At 30.5% G+C, this 12,552-nt stretch overlaps 1 protein-coding gene across 1 annotated transcript in view; it reads left to right on the top strand.

Annotated features, from left to right (window-relative positions):
- Positions 1-12,552, top strand: part of Megf8 (multiple EGF like domains 8) — a 195,422-nt gene that overhangs the window by 67,573 nt on the left and 115,297 nt on the right. Inside the window, exons 10-14 of the mRNA XM_075355891.1 lie at positions 224-361; positions 3,317-3,500; positions 4,823-5,100; positions 8,058-8,230; positions 10,349-10,570. Of these exons, the coding sequence (XP_075212006.1) occupies positions 224-361; positions 3,317-3,500; positions 4,823-5,100; positions 8,058-8,230; positions 10,349-10,570 (995 nt within the window). The remainder of the gene's footprint in view (positions 1-223; positions 362-3,316; positions 3,501-4,822; positions 5,101-8,057; positions 8,231-10,348; positions 10,571-12,552) is intronic.

Here is a 12,552-nt window from a genome sequence, read left to right as displayed (position 1 = left end):
ATATTATCATTGTCCTTAGAAAAGTAAAAAATAAAAAAATAAGTGTTTTTTTAATTATTTTAAGATAAAATCATCTTACAGTTTTAGCTCTACATCTCTTTATATCAAACTATGTATTTTTTAAAAATAAACACTTAAAGTTTGCATTATTACTGACAAACTTATTGGATAATGATGTCAATGATGATTGTTATCAAAGTTTTGTATATACTTTTTTTTTCAGGTAACTATTTGGTTGTATTTGGTGGATATTCACATAGACATAATAAAGAAGAAATATGTTATGACAATCAGTTATATCTGTATCATTTAGGATGCCATACTTGGGTCAGCCATGACATTCTAGGCCCACTGGAAGAAGGTGTTGTAGTAATGATTAATTTTGTTTTATTAATTGTATTTGTATATTACTGTATCATATCTAATTGTATTTAATTTCTAAGAATTAGTGAAGCATATTTCAGAGAACCCTGTCAGCTGTGATTGTGATGCACCCTCTTAAAGACTTCATTTAACTCATTTTCATTTAACCATTTCATGAGTTATAACTGTATCGGAATATTTATTTGAATTCTCTAACTCTTAGATAAGCTTTTTTAGTAATTTCTTATATATTAGTAAAAAAAATACATATTTTTTAATCCTTAATTATTATTTATTATCTCGAATTAAAAGTAAGAAACAGTGTATTTACAAGGCATATTCATAAAGTAAGGGCCCTCAGCTTATATTTAATATTAGCATGTCTGAACACAGTTTCACACATGCAGGGCCATCTATCAGCTATTACGAAGCCACTCCAGTTGTTTTACTTCTGTAGTTGTTTGCCTGCTGGTGAATGCAGATTGCAATGTCTGCGACAATCATTTCTCCTGCCAGTTGTGAAGTGCACACTGTGATTCGATTTTTGTATGCAAAAGGATCTTCAGCTGCTAAAATTCATCAGAAGTTGTGCCTAGTATATGGACCTACAGTAATGAGTGAAGGAAAGGTTAGACAGTGGTGTCAAGACTTTAAAAATGATTGCACAAAAGTGCATGACGAAGAGCGGAGTGGCAAGCCCTGTATTCAGACTGACAAAATCATTGAATAAGTGAACCGAAAACTGTAACGTGATCGGCAATTGACGATTAGTACTCTGGCTGATGAATTTCCGCATGTTGGAGACACCTTTACGTACATGATTGTCACAGAAAAGCTCTGATATTACAAATTGTGTGCAAGGTGGGTATCGAAAATGCTCACCGACCAACACAAAGAGCAAAGAATGTGCAGGGGACAAACATTTTTGGACCGCTGTTGACAAGATGGAGATGATTTGTTTTCCCACATTGTTACGGGCAGTGAGATGTGATATCCTATACCAAAGCAGAATTGAAACAACAGTCATTCACGTTCCCTAAAACCGAAAAAGTTTAAGCAGTCTCCATACTCAAATCGAAAAATGTTGGCTACCATTTTTTGGGACCAAAAGGGTGTCATTTTGGTTGATTTCATGGAACATGGATCAACAGTTTCAGCTGATGTATACTGCGAAACGCTCGCCAAATTGAGTGAGATGTGCGATCCAAAATTGACAATGTGGAAACTGTTGTTCAACGTAATCTTCCTTCACGACAACACATACCCTCACACTGCTCTTAACCAAGAAGAAGATTCAAGATTTTGTTGGGAACCTTTTGATCATCGTCCATATAGTTCCGTTTGAAATACATGGATCATAATTTTTTAAACCATCAAAACAATAAGCCGACTTAAATTCATAGGCAGTTTGTTGCTGTGTAAGGTGATAATGAATGAAACGTCTGAAAATGGTGGAAAAGGTTTAGAAATAACAGAATTAATGTGCACAATGAAGAACATTTGGAGGGGGTCTTGATAATCACTGAGAACTTGTTGAAACATATCGATGATGAAATCAGGAAAAATCATCGTTCAACTATTTCCAATGTGGCCCTTCTTTTTCCTGATATATCAAGAGCTGTTATTGGGTTCATTGTTCATGACCATTTAGTTTTCATTCAGAAAGGTTTGTGCATTTTGGGTACCGCAAATCTTAATGGAAGGTAACAGAAAAATCCGAATGGGATCTGCTTACGAATTTTTGATGCGCTACACGGAAAAAAGTGATGATTTCCTTAATTCAACTGTTACTGTTGATGAAACATGGATTTCGTATTACATTCCAGAGAGGAAACGACAGTCAAGTGAATGGCGTCACCCTCAGTCACCAACCAGACCAACAAAGGCCAAGCCACGAGCCATTTGGACGCAAACTGATGGCCACAGTCTTTTGAGATCGGTTTGGCATACTGCTGATTGATTTAATGCCACGTGGAATGACTATAAATGCAGAAGCCTACTGTGAAACTCTACGTAAGTTACAGCATGCCATTCAAAATCAGCGTCATGGGCGGCTGACTGATGGTGTCGTCCTGCTGCATGATAATGCGGGTCCGACACGTGATTTACCGAGAACATTTGGGTGGGAAATTTATGATCACCCACCACATAGTCCGTTGTTAGCTCCTTTTGATTATCATTTGTTTGGGAAATTAAAAGAATTTTTCAGTGGTAAGCAATTTGCAGGTGACAATGAATTTAAAAATGCTGTTAACCAGTGGCTAAATGGACAGCAGAAGAAGAATAAGCAGCAGAAGAATACGATAAGGATATATTGAAGCTGGTTTATCGCTACAATAAATGTCTTAATTCATGTGACGATTATATAGAGAACTAATATAAAGTATGTAGTTTAGGTGAAATAAAATAATATTTATAAAAATTTAATTTTAAATTATTAAAAAATTTCAGAATAAATTTTTTTACAATGAAACAGTCTTTACTTTAGAGATAACTTCTTGTATTATCTTCTGGGTTGTAATTTTATGCATAAATATTCTGCATATAATTTTATTTTTTAGTAAAATTTTCTATATAAACATTATTTCAAGAATATTCTTATTATTTATAATATCTATTACAATATATCATTCATTCAATCTAATAGTTGAATTTAGCACCTGTAAATCATTTTGATAGAATTATATTTAATTTTCCCTTAATCTGTAAGAACTATTGTACAAAAAAATTTAGAGAATACACGAAATTTAAGCTGCAATAACAAATCATGTCATTTCTATTTAGACTTCTTAAAATCTTATCCAAATAATGGATAAGATTAAATGATAAGTATTATCATTTAATGATAATACTTATGATCAAATGATAAGTATTACTATAATTTATTTTTGTTTGTATCATATTTAGAATTTTGTTTTGTCTTTTTTATTAGATATTTAATTATGTTTACTAGGTTCTAGATATCCTAAAACTCAAGGAGTATTCGCCCACGCTGCAGCTGTTAGAAATGGAAATACACTCCTATTAGTCGGTGGCTATCACGGTAATGTAAATGCTGATCTGTTGGCATATACATTACCACCTACTGTGGCTAGTCAAGAAGGTGAACCATTTGAACCAGAACATGTTTGTAGCAGGTTTGTTAATGATTATTATTAAATACAAAATAATTTCTTTAATTGTTGACAAAACACAAGTAATATATAAGTTTTAGAGTTCATTTTAAGTAGGGAGAAGTGTATGGAAACTTGTATCTATTGAAAAAAAAAAATATTGTTAAAATTTTATCATTTATGAGTTCTCTAGTTTTGTTCTTACAATAAACATGTGGTTCTTACTAGTCTGGTATATAAGGAACAAAATTTAAAGAGTTGTTTCAATACATTGCCCGATATTAGATTTACTACATTCATCTTAAAAAGTATTTTTATTAGCTATTCTCTTCATAATTTGGGGCATTGCTAGGTTTTCCTATAGCCTTTTAAACTCTTTTACTGTTCAGCATTTTTTATCTTTTAGGAGGGAGAACATCGTGTTTTGTCTGAAAGAAATTTCAGATATTGAATTTATAGTACAGCTACTAAACAGTAAAAAAGCAGTCCCCTGCTATATCACATAAAAAGTGGCTTTTTCTGCAGGTTCTTATATTTTCAGCATAAACATTCTTAGCATAAACTTTGCTGTAACTGCAAGAAATCAGCATCTAACAGTTGTCACATGTATATCTGTTCAACTTGCTGCTAATTCTTGATTAGCACAGCAGCTTCTTGTACATATCAGATAATTTTAAATCAAGTTTACTTTTTCTCACTAATAAGTGATCCTATGTTGTAGTAGTTTTTCTTTTACAGCCACATTTCCCTTTCCTTTGATGTGAAAAGGAACCGGTCAGTTTCTTTAGATTGTTTTAAAATAGCATTCGCTGTTCCTAGTCCTACAGTCCTAGTCTAACACCTTATATAGAAGCTATTTCTCTTTGTATCATATTTGTATGCTCAGAAAGGGTAACAATTTCAAATGCAGAGTTATGTCCATTATTATATATATTCAAGACTCGCAGAACAAAAAGTACAAAAATATGATTTTGTAATAAAAAATGAAATAAACTTTCACATAACATTATTTATAACATGAAAACTGCTAAATAACCAATGAACAATAACATCAGATTACAGAGACAACTTAAACACTGCTTTTGTTCAAGCAGTGTAGCTACAACATAGAAATAAACAAAATAAAAATTGCCTGTGTTCAGATTAATTTGAACACTACTGTATATATTTTATGTACGATATTTTTCTTTCCTAAATTCAATTAACCGAGCATTTATTTATTATTTTTTTTTTTTATCTTGTTATTATCATTAATTAATTTTCTTTATTCTATTTGTATTTAGTTTTATAAATATAATTTAAATTAAAAATATTAACTTGTTACAATTTATTGTTAAATTTTACAGGCATCATACATTGTCTCAGTGTACTGCGAATCCAGAATGTGGCTGGTGCAGTGTTGATGGTATTTGTTATGGTAGGACAGTTGGAGTTAACTGTACAACTAACCTGCAAACTACACGATGTCCTGGTGTATGTCCAGCTCTTGGCGATTGCCACAGTTGTTTATTGCATGGTGATTCACCTTCAACTGCACTGAATGTTACTCCATCTGTTGCACATAAATTACACCTTGGACAATGTACTTGGTGTGTTCAAAATGCTCGATGTCATCACAAAGATGGTATGTTTTACATGTTATAAAATAAAAGAGAATTTTAGTCACACACACATTTATGCTTTTAGTTCTAAATTGTTTTTTTTTTTTTTTTTTCAGTAGTCTATAAGAACAATATAAGATAGTAATGAATATATTTTAAATCTTAACCTTTTTTTCTTTGTGAAGTCATGAAAAATTTTGGTTGTATATTCTTGATTGTTTTGTAGAAACCAAATTGTGTAATTTATTTGGCACCAAGAAGACTGCATAACAAGATAAAATGAGTAGATTCAGAAATGTTGCATGATTGCCTTAAACGCGTTGCAGACGATTCAGTATTAAAATAATTTAATTTTACCTTACCCAATTCAGGAGTTGAAATACTAATTAATCAAAGACATAATAATGAGATCAGTTATTTTCATGACAAACTGTTATTGAAACTAATTCTCTTGATACAATCGTTAATAAAAATACTCTTTCTGCAACATTCTGTTTGGCATAATTGGAAAGAAAGAGATTTGCTGCAAATAAAGATACATCTTGGTGTAATAACAAAAAAATATATACTTCTCAATCCAAAACCGCACATCTAATTGTTTTTTTTTTTAGAGGATTGGCTTCATTATAAGCCATTTTTCAAAAAAATTGTTTTGGTAGTTCAGCATTATTCATTTACTTATTTTGTAACTTACATATAAGTTCTTTAGGTAATAATTAAAGTACTAGGCTGAGACATAATAAAATAAATTTTCTTTCAAATTTATGTGAATAAATGTAGAGAATATTTCACCCCTACATATCTCTAATGTGACTTATCACATTTCAGTAGGTGAAAACATTGTTACTTCAAAGGCCACATATCTAATGGACATGTTACAATCCCAATAAATCTACAGTGTTGCCTTTGGGTCTGTTATACATGTATATATATATATATATAAAATTCTCTATCCAGAATTACCTTTTACTTTGTAAATTGTCCTTAATCTGAATCAAATTTTCTAAAACCACTTACCAACAATCTTAAGATTGTTGGTAAGTGGGTTTTATATTTTAATTATTTATTGTATAACCATACCAATGGACCATGTTTGATAAAATTAATATAAAACTAAACCGTCAATTAATCTGAACGTTAGCAATTTGTGAATAAACGAGAGATACATATTAAAAATTAAAAAACACAACTGCTGAAAAATACATTGCTGACAAACATTGTTCTTTTATTTTGGTTTGGTTCCATTGTTATTTTGTATTATACTAACAGATACCCTGTTTGAATTTTGAAAATCGGACGACTGTTTGCAGAGATGTTATAACAGCACCCTATTGAACATCCCAAAACAGCGTCCCAAGGGCACCCTGTTTGTTACCAGTTGATGGTGATGATTGGCCTAGCCTCGCACAAGGTGTTCACATCACTTCACCAATCTAGCCTCACACGTAATCCATCATGTGAAGCCCCTTCTTATTAAACAGAAATCTTTTATATTTAATATTATTTTATTTCATTTAATGTAAATTTAATTAATTAAATAGTATTAACAATTATTAAAATCCACCTTGCCAGCACATTGAAATATCCTCTAGATTTTTCGGCTTGCTTGAAAGCTATCATCTGAGTTAAAATATCAAATCGAAGTCAAAAATTAAAAATCATAACTTACTGTGTAAACAATCATGACTGTCTGGTCCTAACAGTATACTGGTCATGACTGTTTACACATTTTAACTTATGATTTGTAATTTTTGACTTTGATTTTATATTTTAACTCCTGATGATGGTTTTCAAGTAAGCCAAAAGATTTAGAGGATATTTCATTGTGCTGGTAAGGTGGATTTTATTAATTGTTAATATTATTTAATTAATTAACATATCAGTGATACATGTTCAAGAAAGTAAATTTAATTCTATTATGTTTGTAATATTATTGAATCGAATCTTTTATTTTAGTTCAAACCAAGCACACACAGTGATGGAGGCTCAGAGTTCATTAATTCATTTCATTAAAGTTTTTGCTTCAATCGGCAAATTTCCACTACTATATATATATATATATATTGCTTATGACACTCGTGGTAATGTAAGGATTCCAATGCAGGTTCATACATCTAAATCAGTTCAGTCATTGAGCTTCTATAGTGGAACAAACATACATACATACATACATACATACATATAAACATACACCCTAAATACATTACACTCCTTTTTGGGCAGTTGTGTTAAAATATATTTTGAGTTGTAACTTTTGTTGTGTTCAGCATGAATAAATAATAGTAGATAAGAATCCCTGATCATTGAAAAAAGGTAGCAAAAGTAACAAAAAACACAGTTAAGAATAAAAATATGAAAGTTATCAGTTTTATAAGATGAATGTTGTGTATCAGATTACAGTATATGTAGTTTAAATGCCTTATTAAAAAATATATATATTAATATTATTATTTATATATTTAAATGTTTTATTTTAAACTTTTTTTCATGTTTAATTTTTCTTTTGTTCTCCAATATTTATCTGATTTTTCTGGTTAGTGAAAATCAATATTGCTTGACACAATTTACCTTTTTTGGTTATCCAGACTTTCTTGAAAATCAGTATCTTGCTTCAGTATTTTCATCATTGTAAATTCTCATTTTCTATTCTTTTGTTTTCTTGGCTAATCACTTAGTCATTCATTTATCAATTAATTAAAAACAAAGGAGATTAAAGCAGAGGAAAAAAGTAATAGCTTTTTGTAGTTAATTGTAACTCTATTAAATGCATTCTTCAGAACTGGATACCAAAACAAAGTTGAGTAATTAAAAAACATTTAAACTGCCATAATTAAAAAACCTTTTTGATAATTTTTTTAAATCCTTTTTTCATTAGAATATGCAAATAATGATTATTAATAAGAATGTTATATTCTTATTCAGTTTTCAGAATTAATTTATTACAAGCATTACTGCAAGTTTTGCATTATTTGAGTTACAGATAATTTTGGTGTTTGTGGTCTTCGAGAAGACACGCCATCACAGATTGCAGGTTGGTGGGGTGATAAAGGCACTGAGGTGATGAGTGCTGATGCTTGTTGTGATCTTGATAGAAAGCCTGGCTTAACCTTCATACAATATAAACCACCGATGAATTGGACACAGCCCGATTATGTAAGAATGTGTTTTGATCTATTATTTTTTAAATCCACTTATTACAGAATTTATGATTATACTGTTTTACTACTTTTAAATCATGCTTAAATATTTTTATGTGAAATTCTTTAAGTACTCTTTCTTGCACACAGACAGTTTATTTAATATGGCTTTAATTGGTTTATTAGTTCAATAATATTGATATTTTTTTTAGAATTTTTTGTTCTTTAATTACTGGCCATTTTATTTTTTGATTTGTAAGTTAATTATATTTAATTAGAATTCCTTTCTCTGAAAATAATGATGTAATATAGCCTAACCCTGTGATGAACTGAATGAAGATGCACTTTGTAGTACTAAATGTCTCTTGATGTTCACTAGGTTTGTGTGCTGTATGAAGCAGATAATGTGCTTCATACGTTTATGTGCTATGTGATGATAGTCTCAGAGAAAATTTTGTATTAACTCAGGATTTTATAGAGATAAGGATTTGTCCATGTTTTTAACTTGTATGTGGAAGATGCAATACAGGCTATAGAAGTCTGTAGAAGATGCTATGCAGGAATTTAAGATTAAATTCATCGGAATAACTGTCCAAGGGGAAATTATAAACTTGTAAAGATTAACTGGTGACATTTTTTGTTTAATGAAAACAAAAAATGTGTAGAAGGAATACTGAATGGCATAGATCTGCTAGTAGGAGATAAATTTGGTTTGAAATTATAAAAATATAAAAAAAAGTTATAAAAAGTGATTGAGCGATAACAATAATAATGGGGAAAAGACGAGCGATAAAATAATGAATATTAATTGTGGCATTAATAATAATAAAAAAACCATCATGGTTGTTTTGATGTAATAATAATGATAATGGTAACATGAAATAAAATAATAAGATATGAATATTTGATATATCATACATTGAAGAATTTTATTATTTTATCAACATTTAGATATTAAGGTTGCTCCTGCTTCAATCTATATTTTCTTGGTCACTCCAAACTTCATTTGCCCTTAGACTGGTAGAACTTAGACGACTCCTTCATTTTTTTTTTACACATCTATTCCATTGTATTTATTTATTAAACTAGTTACAGGACATACCTCTGGGCGGGTTGCCCTGGCAGGCGGCATCCCGGAATGGGATTATTAGGTGTCCAAAATTGATTACCTCTTGTGTAAAAATGTTTTTTTAATGATGATGTTTTTTCATTGATCAAGGAAAAGTGAAAAATATCAGCAAATCTTCCCAATTAAATTTGGTTTAGATCGGTTTAGGTGTTTTTTAAAGATTTCACACTCAATGTTTTCACCAAGATCCGTAATATCCATATGCAAATTCACTCAATACGAGAGTTGGAAGCTTAAATATAAATAAATAAATAAATAATTTATATATTCACTGTATGAAACAAATTATCGTAATATGAAACTAACCTTACTTGACACAGTAACAAAAGAGAAGTTGGCTTCAAAATCAGTAAATCACTAAGAAGGATATATAGGATTCAAAATTCTTCTAATTTGACCTTTAATAACATTACATTCTTATCTTTGAATCAGAGATCAGTTTTAATAAATAAGGTCAAAACTTTACCTTGAGGTTCTTATTTAAAACTTAGTATACTTTTACAAATTAAAAAAAAAAGAAGAATCATATGAAAGGTGTAAATTTGATCTTATACAGAATAATGTAATGTTGAAAAATAATTATAAAAATAAAAATAATGTGATACTGTTTAGATCAGTCATGCATAAGCCAAATTCAATGCCACAGAAAGAAACCACTTTTACAGTTTTCTTTATAAGTGTGGGCAATCATGCAAAAACTTGTGATTGATGTAAAACAAGAATAAAAATAAAAATATATAAAGGAATAAAAGAGCAAGGAATGAAAAAAATAACAGGCAATTAAAATTTAGATAAATCTGGTTCAGATGTTAATATACACTAAAATCATTTTTATTTTCTTAATGACACAATATGCTGTTGTTAACTCTTCAGTTCCTCAAAAACAAAATGTGAGTACATGTAGATTTGAATTGGAACTTATGGGAATATGTAGATGCTATATATAGTTAAATGTATTTTTCTGTATGTATTAATTTCTTTTTGCTGTAATTATTTATATTACAGGTTAGTATTGTAAATGCCACGACAGTAGATTTCAATGCCATGGCAGGTGGTGGAGGCCTTAGTAGGATGGAGCAGTCAATCGGTGGGGAAGTTACAGCTAGACTGATTGGTTTCTTGAGGCCTCCTCCTGTATGGGATGGTGCACATGAACAGCTTCGTATTTGTGTTGCACATGCATCTGCAGTACTACGTCTTGCTCAAAATGGATCAAGTTCTCCTTTGGTAAGGTGCAATTATTATTTGTATTATTGTTAAAATTGGCTGGAATATCTAACTTGCAGCATTTTTTCTGCTAAAGAGAAATCAAAAAAGAGTAAATATTTTAGACAATGTAAAAGGAAATGGAAGCTACCAAAATCTTAAAAATTTAGGCTGGAAATTGAGGAGATTGGAGACAGACATGGTGCAAGGGACTAAATGTTTTTCATATTGTAAATATGTAAAACATTTTCCTCCTCTTTGATAATATTATCTCCTATTAGGGAGTACTCTCCCACTGCTCAGACACTGCTACTGTCTGGCCAAACTACTTATTCAGATTACTCCTTACTCACCGCTAATCATCATACTAATTGTCTTTCCAATATCTACAATTCAGGGACACATCCTTTTATTAAAATTTAAGCTCTGTGTCCATAGAGCAGGGGGAACATAGTTTACAGTATTATGGTTTGTACTAACTAGTGTAAGTATGGTACACAATACTGTAAACAAAACAAAAAAATCCATATTAACTTTTTGTTATCTATTAGATTAGAAGTAAGTAGTCTTGAACTGCCTTCATGTTCAGCGATTAGGGTAGGTGAAAGCAGAATGAAAGTCAAAGGTTTGATTTCTAACCTGTTTGGTGTGTGAAGTTTTGGTTAAGTTATACTTCTTCCAAGACTAACTAATAAGATTCATATGTTAAAAAATAAAAAGTGTTGGTAACTGAACTGCTTTTGATTCAAAGCACTAATCTTTTGTCTTCTGTTCTTGATAGATTATTGATGAAAACTACTACAAGAAAACTGAAAATATCTTGTGTCTAAATGTACACATGGGCTATACATTTAGTGATAATAATAGATTTTTATTTTAAAAAAAAAATATTTACTTTTTATTAATCTTGATAAATCTTTGTGCTGGTGTTAATTCATGAGGAGCTGTGAAAACCTATTAAATTTTTTTGGCAGTTATTCTAGGCTGCATATTAAGAAAACATCCATGGGATAACTAAAATCTAATGCACAGTGGAATATAACAGAACAAAATCTCATTCAAAATGACAGTGCTACCATCTTGTAGTTTCATTAATCTACTATTAACATTTCAAAACTCATTGAACTATATGCCCTCTCGTTTTCTATAAGTTGTCATTGTTATGGAGTTGAGTATGACTGCTATATCAATGCGTCTAAACCAGTATGCAGTGATTGAATTTTTAACGACAAAAAAAGTGAATGCTAATGACATTCATCATCGTGTAAAAGTTGTTTATGGTGATGAAACTGTTGATTGAAATATTGTGAAAAGGTGGGCAATAAAATTTATTTTCCAGAAGCTGGTAAGCAAATATTGAGGGTGAACCTCACAGTGGTCGGACCAGTTTCTGTGACTGATGAGAAGCACCAAAAGGAGATGGATGTGTAGATTCAAAATTACTGTTCCATCACTCAGCACATCAACCAGATGGTCATTAAAAAAAAACCACTAAGACATATTATTACACAACTGGGCTACTGTAAAATCTGTTCACAGTGGGTACCACACAAACTCGCAAAAAAGAACAAACAACAACAAAAGAAATGCTTGAACAGTTTCTAAAACATTGTGATGAGGGAGATGCCTTCCTTCTCAAAATTGTGGCAGGAGGCGAAACTTGGGTACATCATTACGAGAAGAAAAATGGCAGAGCATGAAATACTGACACTGTGGTTCGCCACAGTAAAAAAAATTCAAAATAAAACCTTCTGCAAAAAAAATTCACTTGGCAGAGTTTTGGGATTCCAAACACATTTACGTGACTGATTTTCTGGAAGCCAGGTTGACTGTAAATTATGTGCAATATGTTAAAAATGTACTTATGAGAGCAAAATAATAGAGTATTACATAAAAAATATCTTTTTGAAACCGTCTTAAAATGTACAGTAGTGGAAATATTAGATTTTATCTTAGCAAAATTAAATTTAATTAAAAATAAAATGTTTTAAACTGTATATTTT

The sequence above is a fragment of the Lycorma delicatula genome, chromosome 2, assembly GCF_047948215.1.
Source record: "Lycorma delicatula isolate Av1 chromosome 2, ASM4794821v1, whole genome shotgun sequence".
Lineage (NCBI taxonomy): Eukaryota > Metazoa > Arthropoda > Insecta > Hemiptera > Fulgoridae > Lycorma > Lycorma delicatula.
This window is presented reverse-complemented; position numbering and strand designations above follow the sequence as displayed.